The sequence below is a fragment of the Perca fluviatilis genome, chromosome 4 (assembly GCF_010015445.1).
Source record: "Perca fluviatilis chromosome 4, GENO_Pfluv_1.0, whole genome shotgun sequence".
Taxonomy (NCBI): Eukaryota; Metazoa; Chordata; class Actinopteri; order Perciformes; family Percidae; genus Perca; species Perca fluviatilis.
The window spans coordinates 44,204,999-44,229,928 of NC_053115.1; the positions used below are offsets into that span (position 1 = coordinate 44,204,999).

Here is a 24,930-nt window from a genome sequence, read left to right on the forward strand (position 1 = left end):
GAAAAAGTTGTTGTTTGGCAGTACTTTCAGTCAAAAGAAGGCCATTCAAGTCCAGCTACATGTTCAATCTGTTCAATGCTGATTGGTCTGGTGGTGGCGAGGACCCTAAACTATACACAACATGGCCGCTGTTACAACATCTGGTCTGAAACATCTGAAAGAATATGAGTTGTGCACGAAGGAATCTCCAGACAGCAGCCAGAATACAGCAACTTCAGGTACGGCAAAGGAAGGACAGCCACTGTTGACTTCATTCATGTGTTCACTGGGTTTATGGACTGAGGATGGGAGGAGGAGTCAGCAGAATCAGTGGATTCGGTATTCAGCCGAACCCCAAAAATCTGGATTTGGTGCATCCCTTAATCTAAATACTCAGTTACAAGAAAAAGTCCCTCATTCACTAACTTACGTAAAAGACCCAGCAAAACAAAATCACAGTATCTATATTTGAAAAAGTACTCATGAGACAAAATGGACCCTGTCAGTGTTATATTAGTATGTATGAATATATTGATGCACTTGTGATGTGATTTTTAGGGGTCCAAGCCCGAGGGGGTTGGGATCCTGTGTATGCAAGGCAATGCGCATCCCAGTACCAGCGGTGCTGGGAACCCTATTGTAATGGTAAGGTTTAAAAAAAACTTTAAGGGATAGTAGACAGTGAGAGGCGTATCGTGGAAAGGACAAATGACATATATCCACCAGCAGGGGGTGCTATAAAAATAAGAATCGCCCCATAACTCCCACACCGTACATCGTACATTCAAAAATCTTATATCCACGCATTCCATGAATCCAGCTGAATATTGTGATATGTGACTGGGGCATTTCTGCCTAGACTTCTCTCCCCACAAAATGGTGATTTATCAGAAACCTACTTTTTTAAACTCCTCCAAGAGAGCTCCACTTCTGAGCAAAATTTACATTTTGAGTGAATCAAACACTTGATTTCCTGCATTCTGTTGGGGGGGGGCTCTGACCTCCAGGTACAGAATGAAAATGGATTCTCTAGGTACCGAGTCTGCTTTACGGTATAAATGTGTAATTATATTCTAAAATGGCGTATTTGAATATTTATGCATCTGAGGTCCCTAAACAGCCTCAGAGGTGCATTAAACTGACTGGAAAGCTGAGACTGGTGTGGATTAAATGAGCCCAGTTGTTTTCATGTGAAGATGTTATCCACATAGGAGCCATTTTCTGAAACGTGACCTCACTTCATACTACGGCTGCACAATATATTGTTTTTTAGAAACATACTCAGAAAGACACTCAGAGATTATTTAGTTAGAAGTTACTTGAAAGAAAATATCAGCAGGAAAATGCACTTTATAAATGTAATGGCCATTCTTTTATAGTGGTTCCTTTTATATTTAATTCAATGTTCAATTTGTTCAATAAAAATGTTAGAAAGGATTTCCTTTCATTTGTTTTAAATTCAACAAGCAGTTGGTTGAGTACAGAACTGAGTACATTTAATTATCTTTTTATTTATTGCAAGTAATATATAAAGTCATCGCAATATTCAACAACATTATCGCATATTTTGCTCATATCGTGCTTTACTCTACATTTTCTTGTACAGTTCATTGTTGGAGATATCGTGCAGCTCTACTTTATACTTAAAATTAGATAAACAAATTGCAATATATTGAATCGTTATCCCTGTATCGTATCGCCAACACACAACTCTAACTATTATATTATTACACCAATAATACTGATTCATTGACACGTAAAGTTTCATCAATACTTCATATCCTTTTGGGAAGTTTAATCAGAAAAGATATTTTGTAAACCGATGGTATAATATAATATATAACATAATATAATATAAATGTCTTCATACTACATTATAGTGTGTTATAAAGCATTTATGACATCTTAAATCCAGGATGACACACAGACAGAGTAAACGCTTCAGATGAAGGTGGCCATGGAAACGGCTTGTGTTCCCATGGTAACGGAGGAAGATGCGGTGGTGACCAGGCCGTCCCCCGTGGCGACAGCTCGACACCAGGGCACCGGCTGGATGTGTGTATCACACACACTGACAGACTGAATCTCAATATTGTGACGCTGCCGCTCGCCATTCATTCTGATTATTCAACAGTGATGAAACAACAGAAAGAACATCCAGTTATGTGTCTGCAGAGCGACAGAATCAATGTCTCCTTCTTATGCTTTCACATAAAACACCAGCCAGCTGATGGATGTGTCTGTCAGTCTGTCTGTAGTCTCTCATGTACAGCTCTGTCTCCACAGCGCTGGGGAGGAAGGTCGGGCTACAGCAGTGATGCATTCTGGGATTAGAGAAACAAACTCTCTGGGCTAGCGACGGTGGCTCTGCTAAATAGTCTCAGGAAGGAACTGGTTCTGGTGGAACATTTGCACCCCGCAAAAGAAAACTCCACATCCAATATTAAATGAAGTTAACTGTTGACACAATCCAGTACTGTGAGCTATTTAAATGAGCTGATACATGGTTAAACCTCATTGGCTCTTACCAGTGTGTCTCTGTGTGTACTTGGTCCACAGCAATCCCACCAATCAGTCCCAAAACCTCCCAGTTAGAGAGGAACTGATCTAAACATATTCTTAGTAAATCTCTACAATCATTCCCTGGAAGAACCAAGCAGACCTGACTTGTTGCACCGTCCACATCTTCTTCTAAAGTTGATATTTTCAGCGTGTAGCTCGAAGGTTGGTGTTGTTTCCCGAAGAGAACAGAGTTAGACAACACTGGAGCGATATTCCTGGAAATGAACAATCATTGATCCAGACTAGGTACACAGTTGAGTAGGTGCTGTAGGTGTTTACCATGCAGCAAGAGTCTAATGAAAATATTACAGTATAGATATTTTCAGGGTGTAGCTCGCTAGCTCAAAGTTTGTTGATGTTTCCCGAGGAGAACGGCGAGTTTGAGAATGGAAATACAGAAATGTTCTTCTGTTAATACAGAAGTCTGTCTGTTACTTCTCTTACCTAGCCTAGAAATCTAGACCATCCTAGTGGCAGCAAATGTAATTTGCAGCCAGGGTCGTCTAGCAACTCTCCGTTGGCTTGCGAGCTGGAAAAAACAAATTCTGGTCAGGCCAATCACATCGTGTATAGAGTCGGTGGGCGGGGCTTAACATAATGACGGCAGAGTTGCGACGGTTCCGCGTGAATTCCCCGCTACTTGAAAACGAAGACTATGACCGCTGCTGCTGGAGAACAGCGGTCTGTGGAATCGGCTTTGGCCGCGACTCTGGAAGACTTGGAGTTCAGCTTTTCTTTGAGAAAAGAACAAAGAACAGCACTGAAGTCATTCTTAAAAAAGGAAGATGTGTTCGGAGTTTAAAGTTGAATCTATCAACTAGCGCTGCTCTGGTTGGTTGTAGCGCTATCCTATTGGTGCAGAGGGAATTTGAAAGACAACCGTTTATCCCGCCCCTCGGATTGAGCCCTGACCAATGGGGAGTTCCCAGACCCAACATCTGGATGTGGGGCTGGCTGGTCAGGCTATCTCTCACCATGAAGCCCAATCACATCTTAGATCAGTCTGAAACATTCAGGTAACACGCAGTCACATGAAAACATTTCTTCCCCAGTGTCACATAGAAGTGAAGATTTGTACAAATGTGTTTTATGACGTCTTGTATCAGTCTGTTCTGTCTGAAATTGATTATTAATCTGGAAGTCTGAGTACTTAGCTGAATCTTTGGATCCCAACAGTCTATGTATGGCTGCATTCTTTAAGACACATTGCAAAAACGTTTATTCAAGCACTGATCAGTTTATAGATTGCCCTGCCCATATTGCCTGGCCTTTCTGTACCGATTAGAAAATATATACACGTGTCAAAAGATATGCCAACATTGATTTAAAGAAAACAACTCTGAAACTAAATTAATAAGACATTCATCATAAACTGGTTCGGCAGTTAAAACGTTTGTCCAGTAACTAACTGCTCTCTGTGCTGCCTATTTGTGTCTGTGATTATTTATCGACACGTCTCCTTCCAACCAATCACAAGCAGTCCGCCTGAAGGATAAACACATATAGGACTTCAGTTTCCACAATAACAACAAAGAAAATCTCATCTGCAGTACAAACAAAGTTCATTGTTCATCATTCGTGCACTGTGGCCAAGATGAATGTGACTGCAGCTGGAAACTAAATTAAAGTGGAGTCTAAATTACATTAAGAACATAACGGCCTGTTTTCCAGGCACAGACTGAGCCCAACATCTGACTGATTCACTCCGAGAGGAGAAACTGAATCCAGTTTTAACTTCTCTGACTATCCACATACATCCCTTAAGACTAAATATATTCCAACACAGAATATCTTTATAATCTTTGGGTATCCAACCAGAAAATACTTGACTCTTATTCATGCAGGTCTCCAAAATGATAGAAAGTAAGTTGAATCATGAATGTCAATGAATCTTTTAAAGTCTAACCGTCCAGACACGTTTGAAAGTACATTGTTTAACATGGTTTTCATTAAGGGTGTCACCGAAATTAAGTCACAATCTCGAATTTCGAATTAAAAAAATGGAATCGCCGATGCTGCCACGCCCCCACGTCACGTCTGGTCGGCTTGTCAAGCAGCCACCCAAGCCCCCAGGAAGAGCGCCATGTCTTAAAGCAACCGTGGGCTTAGCGGCCAACAGTGGTACTGCACCCTTCTGACCCAGAAAGACTTTTCCCATAGACTTTACCTGGCGAAAGAAACTTCTATATTTTCAGCGGATAATTTTTTTTGGGGGGTACATCAATTTACCAGCCCGAACACAAAGTGTCTTTGTTTAAAACGTCACATTTTAAACATTTTGAACATTCACTAGTAGCCGAATCCAGAGTAATTAAACTAGGCATGATGAAAGCGCATAAACAGAAACTTTGACAAAATGTCAAGTTTCCAATTGACTGAAGATATAACTTTGTTATATTATGTTGTTAATAAATGTTTTAAAATTGACAATGTAGTATGGTACATTGCGAACAAAGGTCAGATATTATATTGCATAAAAGTCTAGTCAAAAAATGGCATAGCAACCTGTGCTTTAAAATAAATAAATGTAAAAATCGAGAATCGAACCGAACCGTGACCTTAGAATCGAAAATGTAATCGAATCGACGATTTGGAGAATCGTGACACCCCTAGTTTTCATGCATAAAACAAAACTGTAAAAAGGCTGTTTTTTATGTTTTTCATGCATCTTTGGAAAAGAGACTTGTGCTTCTGAATGTCGTGATGCAGATTTCCGTTTTCCCCATCAAGTTGTGTTCATGTTTTGTGTCTTAAATGTATACAAATGAACTGTCAACATCTTTTTTCATTGTCTATCCAAGCAGTCGTGCAATGCGTTTCGAGAGATGGGATATTGAGTTTCTCATTTGCATAAAGTTGGATCCAGGCTACTTCATGCTACTCAGGGGCGTTGAGCCCGACTCTCTGCCTCTGGAAACCTCCCAAAAATCTTTTAAACTGACTGTTATCGATCTTAAATGAAGCATGGCTTTTTTTCTCGCCACAAATGCTTTCAGAAACTCAGTGAAGTATTTCCGTAATAGCTTATAAGAGAACGTTTTCAAACTAGCAGCCATGAACCAAAACATTTTATATGCAAGAGATTCACAGGAAACGACGATAAATCCGATCTGATAAATCCAGAGCACCTGAAACTGTGTCAGACTCATGATAGACAGCTTAAAACAAAGTTTCACATATTCTTCTTCCTTGTTGAAGCCTACATTACCCACAATGCATCTCAGTTGACTTTAAACTACTTTTAAAATCATCTGGAGACTGTGTGATGTGTGAAATCGGTGGAGTTGACTTACATGCGTGCAGGGAGAAGTGCTTGCGTTCTGAAGCCCCGGTGTTTGCAGCAGCTGCAGGGATCACCGGGGCCACGGCCGACACCAGGGACCCGACGACTGGACGGGGGGCGGCAGGGATTGCGGCGACGGCCGCCGGGGGGCCGGAGGAGTCTGCTCCCTCTCCTAACAGATGCTGGATGGAGTGCAGCTGGAAACAGGGGTCAGAGAGCAGCACTGAGGAAGCCCGAGAGATCCTGAACCAGAAGAAGAAAGAAAGAGGACAAACTGTTAGAGGAGGAAACGCTCGAGTTATAGAGATGTTCCAATACTATTTTGTCCTTCCTGAAACTGATTCCGATACCCAAACTTGCGTATTGGTCGAAACTGAGAACAGATCTGATACTAGTGCGCTAAAAATAATATATATATTTACAGATATATACTACTAACCCTGTATAAATGTAATATGCAGACAATGAATGTTGTATAACCTTTAATCATCCAGTTGACCGTCAATCGTAACGGAAAATGATCTACAAAAATGTTAAATTGTAACAACATGAAACATTAGTGAAACTGAAATTGGCAACACTAGTCCCCTCGAAACTGAAGCAAACTCTCCACATCGCCATTTCATTGAAACTTTACAGTGTTAATTATTGCCAAATTGCAGACATTTTGCTATTTGAGGCAGTTCCGATACTGGTGTAAATAGATAGATAACTTTATCGTCTTTCCCAAAGCAGGGACAGAAATTCTCCTTCGACAAGGCTCATTTAAAACACAGATTTAAACATACAACACAGCAGTTGTACAGTGTCTATTTTATAATATTCAGAGTGGTCACTGCAGAGAGAATGAGGGGTTTTACGTAATTTCTTTTCCAGGCCAGAGGAACTTTGTACCTTCTGCCTGATGGTAGTTACTGGAAAGAGTGGTATCGGAACAACTATCGTGTTACATGTTTAGTCGGACTTAAATGATGTACAGTTCTGGGATACAGCCTGACATCCGGCACCTCAAGATGTCTCTCCCCTTCCACTTTCTCTATCGTTTCTGTAAGAGCACTGTCGCTGCATCCGGAGCTTGGTGCCGTCCAGTACAGTCGTAAATGGTTTCAAGGGAAACAGACAAGCTAGGGAGTGTCTCCCCCTATCCCAGAATACATGAACAGCGTAGCCAGACCTTACTCCACATGTGGTTGGAGATGTGAGACTGGATGTTTGGTACCTGACAAAACACCAGAAGCACTTTAGCAACACAAACACCTCATATCAGGGCTGCCTCCAACCTCTCTGCATCAATCTTTTATAGCGGGACTTTCCACAAGACCCAACACCATTTCCTCTCTCTGTGTTTCTATCCTTCTCTCTCTCTCTCTCTCTCTCTCTCTCTCTCAGTCTCTGTGATCTGTTTCTATCCCTCTCTCTCGCTCTCTCTCTCTCTCTCTGTGTGTGTGTGTGTGTGTGTTCTCTCTCTCTCTCTCTCTCTCTCCGTCTGTGTCTCTCTCTGACTTGCTCTCCCTCCCTCTTTCATGTTGTTTATGGAGAAGGAGAACCAGGAAATGAGTCGCCATGATGTGTAGTTACATTTTTCGAGAGTCAAAAACACGTCAGGCTACGGTGTAGGGTTGGTATCTCCACATACCTACATACATACACACGGAGTCGATTTAACACAGAAGCATGAATCACGCTTTAGCTCCACCCTCTTGGTCTCCAAATATAGTCACTTCTGGCCCCAAAAAACCAAGATGACGACGGTCAACACTCCAAACACAAGGCTTTTAAAAAGAGGCAGTCCACAAACCAATGGGTGACGCCACGTTGATTATTTTTACAGTCTGTGGTTTTTATCTCTGTTCAAACAGTTATTATTGATGAAAGAACTTTAGTACAACAGCTGACTTTTGAACATAGGTCATCTGCGTCCGTCACAGGTGGGATCCAAAGGAGCCAACGTGGAAAAACACTGACATTTTCCACTGAAATCTCCTCTGACCTTTTCATCACTACGGCCATGACACCTCACACAGAGAGAGACTCTCCTGCTTTATCATGTCTTCTTTTGTTCCTCCTCTCTCTCTCTCCACCAGGACATGTCGGGATGGAAATGATTGCAGAGAAGAGGCGAGCGAGTAGCAGCGGACAAGCCGGGAAACATCAGCGACACAAGTCTGTTGTGTTCCCTCTTTAATTATAAAGCAACGAAAGGGCAAAGTGTTCAGATTATCTTGGCTCATTATGAAGATTACTCAAGCATGAATGAAGAGAAAACAGAAAAGGGAAAGGTGAAGAAACCGCAGGGACACGTTCAGCACATATTCTCTGTTTCATGACAACCTGTCACAGTGGACAAAGTAGTTTCCGATCCGACCAACATACTTCACCCAGAATTTCAGCTTTTACTCCCTGGTAGAAGATTCAGGCTTTCTAAATGCAGGTTAAACCAATATAAACATTCATTTGTGCCTATGTCCATTAAGCTTATCATCACTAACATGTAGGCTGGCTGGGTTGTGCACTTGTGTCATCGTGCAATTCGTGGACTCTTTGGGTTGAGAAATATGTTAGTCGTGCAATATCTCATTGTGCAAGGGGTGTGCTACATTTATTGCGGAGAATGCAGCCGACAGGGTTGTTCAATTAAAAACTGCCAATGAAAGGAGGAGTTAATGGGTTACTATATAAGTACCTGTCTAATGTATATGAGAGTATTACTATATAGGGACCTGTCTAATGTATATGAGAGTATTACTATATAGGGACCTGTCTAATGTATATGAGAGTATTACTATATAGGTACCTGTCTAATGTATATGAGAGTATTACTATATAGGGACCTGTCTGATGTATATGAAGTATTACTATATAGGTTACCTGTATGATTTTGAAGTATTACTATATAGGTACCTGTCTAATGTATATGAGAGTATTACTATATTAGGTACCTGTCTAATGTATATGAGAGTATTACTATATAGGGACCTGTCTAATGTATATAAGAGTATTACTAATATAGGTACCTGTCTAATGTATATGAGAGTATTACTATATAGGGACCTGTCTAATGTATATGAGAGTATTACTATATAGGTACCTGTCTAATGTATATGAGAATATTACTATATAGGGACCTGTCTAATGTATATAAGAGTATTACTATATAGGTACCTGTCTAATGTATGTGAGTATTACTATATAGGTACCTGTCTAATGTATATGAGAGTATTACTATATAGGTACCTGTCTAATGTATATGAGAGTATTACTATATAGGTACCATGTCTAATGTATATGAGAGTATTACTATATAGGGACCTGTCTAATGTATATGAGAGTATTACTATATAGGTAATTTTATATGTATATGATAGTATTACTATATAGGGACCTGTCTAATGTATATGAGAGTATTACTATATAGGTACCTGTCTAATGAATATGAGAGTATTACTATATAGGTACCTGTCTAATGTATATGAGAGTATTACTATATAGGGACCTGTCTAATGTATATGAGAGTATTACTATATAGGTACCTGTCTAATGAATATGAGAGTATGTTTGTGTTGCATGAGAGTATGTGTTGACAGATGCTTATTTTCTGTATTTTGGGTTATCTTTGTAAAGCTGCAGAACAGACAGAGTCCAGAACTAATTTCCCTTCGGGGACAATAAAGTATATCTTATCTTATCTATCTTATCTTAAGTTATGAAACCACATTCATAAAGTCTGGACCGAACGGTAAGTCAATCCGGACCAAGCCAATACTTCGTGCTATAACACTTAACGTAACGTTTTCTATTGATCAATACATTGATAGTGATGTTGAATATACACAAAACAGGGACAAAAACGTTGGGAAATAAAAAAAAAAAACTTAAAATCTGTGTAAAAAGCCTCAATAACATCGAACAAATCTTCCACAAAAAGACAATAAAACATTGTAAAAAGGGACAAAAACGTCTACAAAAATATCTAAACAAAAAACTAATTCTTTTCATATTATCTTCAGAAACCACATTCATATTAACCCTCTGGGGCTAAACCATTTCTTCCAATCTTTGGGTCCCCTTGGTTTGCTGGTGTAGAAATGCTTGTCATGTAATCACGCTGTTCAAATATGAACAGATATGAGCAGCAGGCGGGTTTACCAAATAATCTCCTGTTGACTTTTGTAAACAGAGAGAGAGAGACAGACGGAGAGGACGCTGGGGACTCCGGTGATGTGGAGGAGGTTTTGTAACGTATTAGGACAAATTATTGCTATTTCAACCTTTCAGCATATTGTAATGCAAGATGTCTGAGAGAACTTCTAACTGCGTTCCTCTTGTGTTTCAGACATTTCAGCTCAAACATCCTCCCTGAGAAAAGGCAAACCAAAGAGGATTTAAATACATAAACTACGTCCTGCCTCTTTAACTGCGTAACAAAAGGTTGCATAAAGGTTACAAAGAATAATTATGCAAACGAGGCACGTCTACACATTTCCACACACCGAACAGTATTTGAGAGTATTAAAAGTATTCTAACTGGACCAAGGCTTCTCCTTGTGTTACAGAAACAAAACCTTTTCAAAGTGTAACGTTTTTAACTTTTAAATAGATTATCTATCGATCAATAACTTGTCAGTGACGTTGAATATACAGCAGCGCTGTAACTAAGTTTGCTATTGTGTGTGGTGTGAAAATTTTTCCTGAATAACTAAATGTAAATTGAGAATAAATTGGTTTACAAGTGAAGTTATTTCTTTGTTATTTCAGAGAGAAAGTAGGTACAGTTAGGTACACTGGTACAGAGTTCCAGGTACTGGTATCGGTACAAAGTATTACAAAGTATTCAACTGTAATATACGTTGCTAGAAACTTAATTTTTTTCCATTCTAAACGACTTCACACTCGTATATGTATTTTTTTCTCATGTTATTATTAATGAATTGTATTATCCTTGACAATAATGTTTTCCTGACATTCATGCCAGTTAAGCAAATTGCATCTTTTAAATCTTGAGAGAGAGAGAGAGAGAGAGAGAGAGAGAGGTGTAAATGAAAACAACAAGTGTGAAACAGAAACAGAAATAGACAGAAAGCGAGAAGAGGAGGAAGAGGAGAAGGGTCTGAGAAAGGGGGAGGATGCTGAGAGGAGAGAGAGAAGGAGATAGGGAGACAGGGAGATAGAGAGACAGAGGGAGAGAGAGAGATAGACAGAGAGAGAGAGGGAGAGAGAGAGAGCGAGGGAGTGACAGAGAGAGAGAGGGAGAGAGAGAGAGACACAGAGAGAGACAGAGGTTATTTTACATTTTGTTGACATAATCATTGTTGCACGAATGTTAACATGTTTTATTGTCTGCATCTTAAAACTGTAAATGTGGTTCTTTCCCTGTTGTACTATGTGCTTTAGCAATACTGTGTATAAAAATACCGTATGTTCATGCTAATAAAGCCTCTTTGAATTTGAGAGAGAGAGAAAAAGAGAGAGAGAGAGAGAGAGAGAGAGAAAGGAAGAGAGACAGAGAAAGAAAGGAAGAGAGAGAGAGAGAGAGAGAGAGGAGGATTAAATGCAAGTGGAGGAGGAGCTGGAAAGCACCAGAGGAGGCAGACACAGCTCACCCTGAGCTGAGAGACGAGTGGTAAAGAGACAGGAAACTGCACTCACATCTGGACACATCAACACACACAAACACAGATATATATCTACGTATATATAAACACATCTGGAGAGGAATAACTTCTATCTGAGGCTCGGAGGAGAGACGAGAAAGAAGCAGAGCTTCACAGATCTCTCTCATCCTCCCACCACTGAAGGAAGAAAATCCGCTGCAGGAGAAAGACAGCGAGCGGCAGAGCGGCGTGTGAGCGTTTGCTGCTGCCTGCGACAAGAGAAGAGAAGAGAAGAGAAGAGAAGAGAAGAGAAGAGAAGAGAAGAGAAGAGAAGAGAAGAGAAGTGGACAGGATGCAGAAAATCTGATCAGCAACTTGGGGCGGCGTGTGGGCGGCAGACAGCTGGGGCTGTGATTCCCAGAAACCCCGACTCGGCATGAAAACAAAGAGATGCTACAACTGAGACGAAGCTCCTGCATCACGAGACAGAGTCAAACCCGTTTACGTCTGAGGAAAACCAGTTTCACGTCCACATGAGGCTGGAACGAGGACGCAAAAGGCCGGCGACGCAGAGATAAAAGCATCCGGAGAGGACTGTGTGTTGGAGGTACAAAAGAGCAGATATGGGATAAATGGATTTCTAAAAAAAAGGTGCCAGGAAGTCATGCTGAACACTCCACACATTGTTTCCTCTGGATGGAATAAAACCCAAGACACAGGAAGAATATATTTCAACACCTGCGCCTTCTCTTTTTTTCCTCTTTTCAGAACACATGGATGAGTGTTAAAGCGGCTAAACTTTGACTATCAAACGTCTACATTATCTTTTAAACTCTTGGCAGAAAACAGTTGGATTTTCTTCTTCCATCTGCTGAACACAAATCACAGAGCAGAAGGACTTTGTTTGTGGACAGCGGCACACCTGGACTTTACAAACTGTGCCTTTTCTTTCTTGTTTGCCCTGACCAGATGGCTGCCTGGCTGGCAGGTGGATGCAGAAGCGATCGCCTCGTTTAACATTAACCGGGTTTCACAAAACAAACGAGCATGCCGGAGCGCGAGCTGGAGGCGTAAACGAGACCCAGTGAGCGTGCGTCACAGTGATGTTGTTGTTGTGCCCCGTAGCTCAAATGCAAATGAGGCTTCTGTCTTAGCTGTGTCTTGAAAATGATCAGAGAGATATTTAAATCATTTACACAGATCTATCCGCCTGCAGAAGGAACATCAGCAGACGAGGCTAAGTGATAAAAATAAAGTGTACAGCGTGTCATGTTTGTCAGGATGAGAGGACTCTCGCAGTAGAGCTGCAAAGGTTAACAATTAAAATAACTGCCAACTATTTGGTGATTGATTAATTGGTTTGAGTCATTTTTTTGATGCAAAACAATGACTTCATTCTTTTATTGCAGCTCATTAAATGTGAATATTTTCTAGTTTCTTCTCTCCTCTGTGAGAGTAAACTCAATATCTTTGAGTTGTGGACAGAACAAGACATTTGAGGACGTCTTCTTGGGCTACTGATCCACTGTGAAAATAATCGGTAGTTGCAGCCCTAAATAAGAGCAGATTATTTAGACAAATCTGACTGTTGACTCTTTTCCTCCTCCCTGCTGTCTCATTTTGTGTCAAGTCAGAGTTATTATTCCTCCTGATAGCCTGACCTCTTTACCTCTCTGTTATCCTTTCTTATTCACAGCTTTGGCATTGGGAAACAATAATCCACACTTTATAGACCAAACAACTAATCGATCAATTGAGGAGCTAATCGACACATTAATCAATGATGAAAATTGGAAGTATGAAGGATGTAAAACTTGTGTAAAGAGCAGAGAGTAACAGAGATATAAGCTGGGTGTATAAACAGAGATATAAGCTGGCACCATGTTGTATGTCGTTGGGTTTGTGCCGGGTGTGGTGTCTCTGGCCGTTACAGCAGCGTCTCCGTCACGCTGGTCTGTTGTTGTGCTGTTAGTTTGTTTCCAGCTGCGCTCGGTCCAGGCCACCATCTGTCTGTCTCCGGGCTCCTCGCAGGCAGGCGGATGCCTCTGTGCCTCGGACATCCTCAGCTGCACGGCCGCCGGGCTCGATCACATCCCCGCGGAGATGCCCGTCTCCGTCGTCACTCTGGATCTCAGCCACAACCGCATCGGGCAGTTGGATGCCGGCGGCTTTCAGGGACTCTCTCGATTGGAGACATTGCGTATAGCGCACAACCAGCTGACTACGATTCACCCGGGGGCATTTCGAAACACCTCTGGGACTCTGCTGCGACACCTGGACCTGTCGTCCAATCAGCTGCGTGTTCTGGAGCGGCATTATTTCCTCGATATGCCAGGATTGGAGGAACTGCTGCTGTTCAACAACCGCATAGTCCACGTGGAGAGCAGAGCTCTGGCGGGACTGGGCAGCCTCCGAAAGGCCTACCTCAGTCACAACCGCCTCACCGACTTCCCTTTCTTTTCCTTCCAGGAGCATAGCCACCCTCACCTGTCCATGCTCGACCTGTCCTCCAACCGCCTGCCCAAACTGCCCCTCGAGGACATATCAAACTTACCCCTGTCCGTGCAGCGAGGACTCTACCTTCACAACAACTCGCTGTTGTGCGAGTGCGCCATGTACGGACTCTTCCGGCACTGGGAACAGCAAGGCTTTGCCTCTGTGAGAGACTTCCAACAAGAGTACACCTGTCTGGTTTACGGGATACAGAGAGGGACGGTGCGCTTCTTCCAACACAGACGCTACTTTGACAAATGCAACTTGACCGGGACAAGTCAGGGGCTGAAGACGCAAGAGAGCAGCGTTTCCGTGAAGGTTGGGAGACGACTGCTGCTGCACTGCCTCACTACTCTCGCCGCAGAACACGTGACGTTTCTCTGGGTGTCGCCGAATCAGGAGTACGTGGCGCCACCGGGAAACAACGGCTCCTTGAAGATGTACGCCAACGGCAGCTTGGAGATCGTGGCGGCCCGTGCGGAGGACGCTGGGATCTACTGGTGCATGTCGTTGGATCGGGAGCATCGACGCAACGAGACACGAGAGGTCAACGTGACCGTGCTGCTGCATCAAGACGGCGAACATCACGAGCCATTCAACACCGGGTTCACCACCCTACTAGGCTGCGTGGTGAGCCTGGTGCTCGTGCTCATGTACCTCTACCTGACGCCATCGCTACCGACTGTACAGCATGTGCCAAAAAAAAAAAAAAAAAAAAAAAAAAAAAAACCCCCCCCCCCACCCACAAAACCACCCCCCCCCCCCCCCCCCCCCCCCCCTGGAGCCAATCAAAGAGCAGCAGAATGGCAAAATCAGGGCGGGACCGGGCGGACATTTGGGTCCAGGGTTACTGTTAGAAGCAGAGCAGCATGCAAAGCTTCACAGCCAGTCGCAGCCGCCGCCGAGGGCGGGGGAGACGGACTGCATCATGTCCATGTTCTCAGACACTCCCATCATGCTGCCATAGCAACAGAGAGACACAGACTGGCACTATCATCACCTCTCACTCCCTTCCTCCCTCCTCTGATCCTGCGTTTCCTCCTCAACACCTCCCACTGCCCCCAGCACTGGGGTTGGGTATCATTTGGGTTTTTTCCGATTACCGCTGCTAAAACCAGACTTTTAAGATGGTGCCAGTGACTAAACAAAGCAATCAATTAAAACGGTGCCTGAACCGATACTTTAACAAAAGAAAAGCACAGAACGACTTGTTTAATGATAAGGCCATATGGTCAAACTTAAAAGTGCTGTGGGTAGGATTGTGAAGATCCAGGACCTAGCCAAAAAATTTTAACATCGACAACTTCTCAGTCACTCCCCCCTTTCTGCTAAGGCCCAAAATGGTCTCCTAAACATCTGAACAGGGAGCTGTGGATTTTTGCAAATCACACTACAGGCTGTAGGTGGTGCCAGAGGAGCCTACCTAACTACTGCACCTTTAAATTATATATTTAAAATGTAACAAAAAAGAACTTATTTCAACAGTCAGTTTCTGTTAAAAAAAAAAGAACCACTAGATGGCAGAAAGAGAACTTTACAACTGCTTGAGTCACCGACATAACACTATCCAGTCGTTTGTTCAAGCAGCGATTCTGACCTACAGTATATTTAGGTTCCTAGTGGCGCTGCCCTCTTGTGGCCGTAGTAGTTCTGACGGGAGCAAAGCAGGAAGTAAGGTGAGGAAGTATAAGAGCACCAAATGGGTCAAACAAAAATAGAAACTTTCACCCAGGAGACCGGGGTTCATGTCCCGTTTGAAAAGGAAACCAGTTTTTTTTTAACTTTACTGAACAAACGGAGCTACATCACATTCTGCATCACGTGGTAACCTTCAGGATGTGAAGTCACGTCTGATTTGAACACAAACCTCCATCTTTTTATCAACTTATCTAAACCTAACCAAACTGGGACCATTTCACAACATTAACCACGTGTTTAAAACCGCGACCATTACCTTCTCTGGTTTAGATATGAGGATGTATATCCTGCCACTGTTAGGGGCACTAACTTGTGAAATGCTCCTGTGGGTCGTTATTCATTTGAGGTTGTAGCTAGAAGGGATACAGCTACGGTCGGAAGTTACGCAAAATCTAATATAATACGGTCAATACTTTCACCCAGGAAAAGCATATTCGTTCCACGGGAATGGTTTAATCCGAACCACAATGTTTTTTTCTAATCTTAACTAGTCATTTTGGTGTCTAAACTTGACTGTCGTCGCCACAAGACACCGTAGCTGTATCCCGTCTAGCCACAAGATTATATTAGATTCAACTTTGTCATTGTGCAGAGTACAAGTACAAAGACAACAAAATGCAGTTTGCGTCTAACCAGAAGTGCAAAAAGAGCAGAAAAGTGCAAGACGATATACATAGTATAGACAGGTGGTGCATAGGCAGGACAAGAAATATAGTGTAGTGTAGACAGCAGCATACAGTTGGTTTACAGAAGGTGGTTTAGAGTAATATAAATTAAACATAAATATGTGCAGTGTATTAGCAGTTACCTTAGAGCAGAATAAATATGGGTATGTAATATGAACAATGTATGAACAACCATCATTTAGTCCAATAGATAATGGTTATTTAGGAGCCAGCGCCACATTGGCACCTGGTTTTGATACCCAACCCTTCCCAGCACAAGACCACCACCCACTGCCCCCCAGCACCCGACCTGAGCAAACCAGTGATCCAATACTGACTTCCGAAATGTATCTTTTACTTTGCAAGTAAAGTGCAATTTTAACCAAATGTACAGACACTGCAGTTTGCCCGGGTCTCGCCTGGCGAGCCCTACAGCCATGACCCAACGCACTGTGACGGGACGGGCTCACACAGACTGACGGAGAAGAAAGACGGACGTAGAGAAAGACAGTACAAACCTGTCAGTATCAAATCAAAACAGACCAAAAATAGAAAGGAAAAATAAGCTGCAAAAACTGTCTCAAAGTCTGAGCGAGGATGTTTGAGACAAAGTTAAAAAAAAAGATGTCGGAGGATGTCTTCCTGTGTCCACGACGAGCATGGACTGCTACTGTCCCTTTAAGCACGGCTTGTACCTTTAAAAAACATTTGCTGCAGATGCCTTCTTGTCTCGTACAGAGATAAAGAGAAAAGATCTTTTTTAGTAGAGCTTTTTAGCGTTTTCCTTTTGTTGTTTCTTCCAGTCAGTTGAATTAAGCCAGACCAGAGTAACAGTGTAGCTCTGTCACAATGTGAAATGTTTTAGAGTAGCTAGAGACGAAAACAAGAAGAGCTTTTAGCAAGTAAAAATAGAAGCAGATTTAAAAGGAAAAAGGTTTTAACTCCCTTCCTTTCTGTCTCCCCCTGGAACCTGATTACTGTCATCATCATTCAGAGCACAAGTTCAGGAAAACAAAAAGGGAAATAAATAAATTAAACCTTTGAAACTTCAGTTGGCATTATTCATGTTGCAGAAGTTGGAGAAGTTTGGAACATTGTGGAAAAGACCCCTACAGCGATAGACCCTTTAAAGTCCTTTGTTTAACCAGAAACAGTCTGCAAAACCCACCAGACTCCATGTAAATAATCAGGACTTTTAGCGTGTATAGAGCCAGCATATCTCCACATGTAAATGGGTGAATTAAGGGTTTATTTCAACCAAACCAGAGTGGTGATTGTTGGAACAGTGGAAAGATGAACCAAGACGGCTTTTGATAGTTTTATTTAGTTTCTGTCCACTTTGAATGAAGTGTGTTTTACAATGATAAAAGTCCTGATTATTTACATGGAGTCTGGTGGAGTTTGGTGATGGTGATTTCGGGGCTGTTTCATGTTAAAATAAAAGGATCTTACTCTTTAACTAAAAGGTCTATCTCTGTAGGGATCCTGTCCATAATGTTGTCAGACATCTGTCAGCGGAAAAAACTGAACTTTTAGTGGACACTAACTGATGCTGAACATTAGTCCTGTAGGGTTACATTACAGCTTGGTTCTTGTTTAATACTGGACCAGTTTCACAGATTGTTGTTTCCATCAGTCACTTAGACACTAAAAACATGGGAAAGAAGACTCCAGGTTGAAAAAGTTACCCTTTAATTCTCTTCTTTATTCCCTCTGTGTGACACAATAAATGTGTAAAATGAACCGAGGTTAGAGAGCCGGTTTGCCTGTGTGGTGAATCTACAGCAGGACCAACGGGACAATCATGTTTCTGTTTTTAAAATGTCTTCACTATGTTCACTGCCTCTCCCTTTCCTCACTGCCTCTGTCTGTACCTGTGTGTTAATAAACCTCTGGACTGTCCAGGTGAACGTCTGCCTGCCTGCCTGCCTTTTTAATGTCACTGACACCATCGTTGCACATTCAGCCTCACAACAACTTCACTGAATTATCACAACGGCAGGAAGTTATTAAGAATGATTCAGTTTCTTTCCAACCAACAAACAACAGAAGCAAAAGACGTCAAAATTCAGACACTCAGTTATTCTTCCTGTAAAATGTAAAATTACTGTTTTTGTCAAAGGAGTCTGGTGGCTTTGAAGCAGAGATAACGGCTTCAGTTCAGGGCTGTCTGACAGCAAAGTAAAGCGCTGAAAATAATCTAAATATAGAGTACACTAAAGTGATTGCTCTACCGCTGCCTCCATCACTAGACATACACACAGACAGACACACAAATACACACAAATACACACAGAGAGACACACAAATACACACAGAGACACACATACACACACACACACACACCGAGGGATCACTTATCCCCTGTTAGTTTCCTGTGGCCTTCCTGCTTTGATTCAGATCAGCAGGATATCAAACGATCCCCTGCAGCCAGAAATATCCGATCATTATGCAGATCCTGTTAAGTGAGTTTAGACTCTAACGGCCGTTATTCTGAAGCCTCGCAGCCCACACGGGGGAGAGATCAAGATGAAGTCACATCCTGCAGGTGTTTTCACACATTAGCGAGACACTCTACTTACAGCGGCCACGACTCTGGAGAATTACACCTGCAACCCCTCGGAGAGAGAAGAAGCACCGCAGCTCTCATTCAGCAGCTCAGATTTACAGAAAACCAAATACAGCAAACACACACACAGGAACACACACACAAACACACGCGCACACCACATTTATAGTTTCACACATGGTCAAAATAATGAATCTGAAGCAGTCCTCGGGTCAAATTTAGGTTTAAACAATTTGAAGTTTATAAAGACAACGAATACATAGACAACATTTGAATTTAGCTGCTTAATCCAGACTAAAAAAACAGTGAATTTCAGCCAGCACATATGTTTGGAGGATTCTGACATTACAGTTTAGAAGGAAAAAGAATCCCAAAATTGAAAATTGAATCCCTACCCAACGAACAAATATCCAAATAGTCAGATATTCAGGAATGACGTAGTTTTTGTGAAAGGGAAACTATAAAACCACAAACAGTAGGATAAGAGACGGCTTTACATCTACGGGCCGTTCTGTGACGATGTGAAACTTGAATTTGGATTGGAAGGCAGGAACAGGATCATCTGTGTCTTTAGGTCTTTTCAGACGGTGTGGAATATTAGCAGGTAAAGCTAGGTTTGTGCACGTTGCAAAAGAAGCTGTGTGCAGTCACTGAGGTTTGAAAGTTTGAAAGTGTGACGGAGAGAAGAGGAAGATAAAGAAGAGGACAGAGATGTTTGATAAGATCCATTAAGAAGGAATCCCTCTCTCATGCCTCCTCTCTCTACTGAAACCTCTCGCATCATTTATTCATGATAAAAAGAAAACACAATCACATCTCTTCGCTACTTTCTCTCTCTCTCCCTCTGTCTGTCTCTCCCCCTCTACCCTTCTCTCTGTGTCTTCCTCTCTGACTAAGCAACAAACCAAAAATGTAGGAAAAAGCGACAAAAGGATGTTGTATAAATGTTAACTCAGCGTCTCATTCTGTTTCCTTCTACGTCCTTGTTTCCTCCCCCCTTCTCCTCCGCTCTTCTTTTCCTTGTTGTTGTTTTTCCTTACCATTTCTCCTCCATCCTTTCTCTCTCAGATCTATCCATCACATCTCTACTCTCTGCTTGAGCCCTGAACTGTCAACCCTCCCATCCTTCACCTCCCTCTGTTCTTCCTGTCTTTTCTCCGTCTTCAGAAGTCGTCTCCCACCCTCCATCAAATGCTGCTCCGGTGTTTCCACGGTAACAGAAGACCGGGAAGACAGGAAATCTGCTTCAGCAGCAACAAACAGACACACACACACACACACACACACACACACACACACACACACACACAGAGAGACACACACAGAAACACACACAGAGAGACACACACGAACACAGAGACACACACACGCATACACAGAGACACACACACACTCATACACACAGAGAGACACACACACACACAAACACACACACACACAGAGACACACACACACACACACATACAGACAGACATACACGGAGAGACACACGCATACACACAGAGAGACACACACACGCGCAGACAGAGACACACAGACACAGACACACACAGAGACACACAGAGAGACACACGCACACAGAGACACACACACAAACATAGACACACACAGAGACCCACCCCCACATTTAGGTTTGACTGTCACTGTGAAGGAGTTCTTGGTATTAAAACACTTGGAAGCCGTGATGTCTCGGTGATGTCTTGGACTTTGGAGTGTGTTGTAATGTTATTATTATTATTATTATTATTATTATTATTATTATTATTGAAGTTATTAGTGGGAGGGAGCTGCGGGACATCTGATCCTCACTGCAGTGTAAGAGCTTTTCTGGGCTCACTCCATAAACGTGACAGCACACCATCGCTGGCTGCCCCAGTGCATGCTGGGAGGGAGAGCATCAAGTTAAACACATGCATCTCTCTGCCTCGGTGTGAGAGACAGACGGAAGCAGAGAGGATGATGGGAAGTGTGTGTGTCAGTGTTATTGATGTGTTGAGACAGAAGAAGATGGGCACAACACACCTGGAGCTATACACAGACAGAAAGGTCGTTGTTTTCTCGCCGCAGTTTTCAGGATTGGCGTGGCACCGAAATCATGGCTGCAGCTGAATTCAAATTAAATTAAAAACCTTAAAGGCCAAATGTTCAGTGTCAGTTTGCTATAAAAAAGACATTTCATTGTCTTATGAAACTATGGATTTACTGGAGGAAGCCGAGAGCAGACACCCTCTGTTTGAAGCGTTTTAGGACATATATTCATATAGATATTCATTTTCCTGTTCTGCACTGAGAGGACTGTTCAATCTAAGGAAAAGGAAGAGATGGAGGAGCTAAAGATGACTTATAGGACACAGCAGTGTGTGAGTGTGTGTGTGTGTGTGTGTGTGTGTGTGTGTGTGTGTGTGTGTGTGTGTGGGTGTGTGTGTGTGTGTGTGTGTGTGTGTGTGTGTTGTGTTGTGTGTTTTGGTCTTGAGTGTGCGTGTCTGTGTGTGCTTGCGTGCATGTGTGTGTGCGTGCATGCGTGTCTTGTGTGTGTGTGTGTGTGTGTGTCTGTGTGCGTGTGTGTCTGTGTGTGTGTATGCGTGTCTGTCTGTGTGTGTGCGTGTCTGTGTGCGTGTGTGTCTGTGTGTGTGTGTGCGTGTCTGTGTGTGCGTGTCTGTGTGCGTGTCTGTGTGCGTGTGTCGTGTGCTGTATGCGTGCGTGTGTTGTGTGTGTGTATGCGTTCTGTCTGTCTGTCTGTCTGTCTGTCTGTGTGTGTGTGTGTGTGTGTGTGTGTGTGTGTGTGCTGCATGCGTGTCTTGTGTGTGTGTGTGCGTGTGTGTATGCGCGTGTCTGTGTGTGTGTGTGTCTGTGTGTGTGTGTGTGTTCTGTGTGCGCGTGTGTGTATGCGCGTGTCTGTGTCTGTGTGTGTGTGTGCGTGTCTGTGTGCGTGTGTGTATGCGTGCGTGTCTGTGTGTGTGTATGCGTGTCTGTCTGTCTGTGTGTGTGTGTGTGTGTGTGTGTGTGTGTGTGTGTGTGTCCAATGTGTGAACAGAATTATTCATGTTGAATATCTTAAATTAAATACTTTGTCACGTCTGCTGTCATCGACGCTGAGTGGCCCTGACGACAGAAAACATCCCAGAAAGCTTTTCTTCCCCCCCAGCAGCTGATCAACACACAGCAATAAAAACTCCCAGCATGCACCATCCCCAGAGCCCGGGCCTCTCATGCTGCAGAGATGCTAAGCTAATTAGCTTCAGTTTGAATCTAATCTGAGCGTGACTCTCTCAGCCCGAGGTAATGAACGATAATTAGCACCATTGATTTCGGGGGGGGGGGGAGTGAGACAGAGAGAGAGAGGGAGAGGGAGGGAGAGAGAGAGAGAGGGAGACAGAGAGAGGGAGAGCGAGGGAGGGAGGAAGCTACAGGGAGAATTTAATTACACAAATCATAGTGAAATAAAAGACATTAGAAATGCGACAAAAATGATGACAAAAAAACATCAAAAATGTTGAGTAAGAAACAACTACCCTGTGGAGGGAGGGGAGGGGGGGGGATCAGCAGGAGAATAAATCAGAGAGACAGCGAGACGAAGAGGAGAATAAAAACTATGAAAAAAAAATAAAAAGAGAAACTGAACTAACTTGTCAAAGATGGAATGAATGTTTTTGTTGCCCTGATTATTCTCACAGATATTCTATCTTAACTTTAAATTTATATTACATATAGGATTGTTCAGCAATAACCTGGATTTTAAAAAGGCACCAAAAACGTCTAAAACGTACACACACAGACACACACACGCACGCACGCGTGTGTGTGTGTTAGATCTGTAATGAAAGCCTAAAGCTCATACCTAACTTTTAAATCATTACTTTGTCAAGTCGTACTTATTATTTTTTTTAAAAGAGACACAAAATGGACAAGTTAACTGTTTCAAGAGATGCCATATATGGGAGTGCTGACCCTGTTGCAGCAGCAGGTAAAGTCTGGGTAACTTCGTTATTTTTAGCCTACGTTATGAAAAGAATAATTTGTATTTGTACCTGCCTCCTTAGTCATTTGGCGGTGGCGCCGGGCCTGGCTTAGTGTGACTAAAACGGTGAAAGACTGAATGAATGTGTTGTTGCCCTGATTATTCTCACAGAAGGTCTGATGTTACCAAACGGCACAGCCATTTCTCTTCATTTTGGGGTCTTTAGTTTGTGTGTGCCGTGTGCAGCAGAAAGTAGGTCAGCTTTCTGTTTTCTGGAACATCGCCTCTCTGATTTATTACACGCAAACACTTCAACACCCACGAGTGGTTGAAACCTGTTAAAGTAAAGAATCAGTCCGACACACAGCCGGAGGCCAGCGTCTCCGCTCAATTCATCAGCCACTGTCACACACAAACACACAAACACACAAAGAAGAAAAACAAGTCCACAATCACAGGATCAACGCTGCTCTGCCTGGATTCAGAATCAGCATCAAAAACAACTTGTTTTTAAAAGGCACGTGTGAGTGTGTGTGTGTGTGAAGCGTCTTAGTGAAATTAATGTAAAATCAATGTGAGAATTAAAACTAACTAACTAACTAACACACACACACACACACACACACACACACACACACACACACACACACACACACACACACACACACACACACACACACACACACACACACACACACACACACACACACACACACACACACACACACACGCATCTCACTCTCAATAATGTTATCCACGTTCATATTTGGATGCAACAAATGATATATTCAGCTACAAAAAGCCTGGAAGTCAGACATTAGGACAGAAGTACAAAGGGTCCTATCTCGCACCCGGCGCAGCGCAGCACAAACCCCGACCAAAGTGTCTTTGCTAGTTTAAGACGCAGTTGTGAAGCTGTGTTCAGGTGCATTCTGGGAGTATTGCTATCTTGAGGCAGCAGGAAGTGATCGCGCCATTGACCAACAAAACCCTGGTCCAAAGTCAATAACTCAGCATTTCATTGTTATTTTAACAGAGCATTAGTAAAAGGCTCCTAGGCTCGTACACAGCGCGCGCACACTATGCTTGTTACACACACAGGGACGCACAGCAGCACACACACATGCAGAAGATTACTAATAAAAATATTACGGAGCAAATCCTCCATCATAACAGCAATGCTCCAAGGTCCAAACGCACCTGGCTTTTAAAGGGAATGGGAGATGATCTCTGATTGGTTGATTGCATGTTACACCCAAAACACACCTCTGAATAATGAAGACACTAAGTACAACCCTTTAGAACCAGGCGCCCAGCACACGGACACTTTTTACTGCCGTCAAACTAGCAAAAGTGGATTTGGACGTGAACACACCTGCACACCTGCCCAAAACACACCTGCACCAGGCGCTTCACACCGTGCGCTTAGATCATTAAAATAGGGCCCCGTGACTCTTCACTCTGTAGATTTCTGTCTCTTCATCAGTTCAGCTGGACGTCTCTGTGTCTTTCTGAACCAATCGGAGACCTCTTCAGGACTTTACAGCCCACATATGTAAATTTGTACTCTACCACTCTCTTTTTAAAGTGAAGCAACCTGAAGGTCATGAGATTCGTCTGCATGATGCATAATTAAATAGTCAGAGTTTTGATATTTCTTCTCTTTTCTCTCTGAGAAGCCATGTTTCCATCCACACGTTTTAATGCTAAATGTCTCATGGAAACAGTAAAAATCGACTGAATTTCATGAACCTCGACACAAAGTTTGTATGTCCGATCTCATCGGAGTTTCTCTGAATCGGTAAGCACTGATAAAACATATTTAGTGGGGGTCAGTAAAGTGCAGCAACAATATAGATCCAGAGCAGTGTGTGACATCATTGTACGCACGCACGCACGCACGCACTCACGCACGCACGCACACACACACACACACACACACACACACACACACACACACACACACACACACACACACACACACACACACACTATTTGCCAAATAAATAATGAATTGCGATTACGTTTTAGGTCATTTTATGGTTGTAACCGGCCATAAAACAAAGAAGAAGTAGTTTTAGGTCATCTCTCTGCAGACACGGCAGTGTCAATTAAGACAGATCTCAGTGGAC

At 42.7% G+C, this 24,930-nt stretch overlaps 2 protein-coding genes across 5 annotated transcripts in view; one reads left to right on the top strand and one right to left on the bottom strand.

Moving 5' to 3' along the window:
* Positions 1-24,930, bottom strand: part of LOC120557074 (E3 ubiquitin-protein ligase RNF123) — a 124,627-nt gene that overhangs the window by 34,699 nt on the left and 64,998 nt on the right. For 3 of the 4 annotated variants that reach the window (XM_039797097.1, XM_039797096.1, XM_039797098.1), the window contains one exon: positions 5,835-6,067. In XM_039797097.1, coding sequence (XP_039653031.1) covers positions 5,835-6,067 — 233 coding nt within the window. Of the gene's footprint in view, positions 1-1,869; positions 2,304-5,834; positions 6,068-24,930 lie in introns of those variants that run through there. The other variant, XM_039797099.1, reaches the window with a different exon arrangement.
* Positions 11,415-15,158, top strand: amigo3 (adhesion molecule with Ig-like domain 3). Its single transcript, XM_039797100.1, is given in 2 exon segments — positions 11,415-14,684; positions 14,686-15,158. Coding segments are annotated over 2 exon segments (1,578 nt in total). The 5' UTR covers positions 11,415-13,296; the 3' UTR covers positions 14,876-15,158.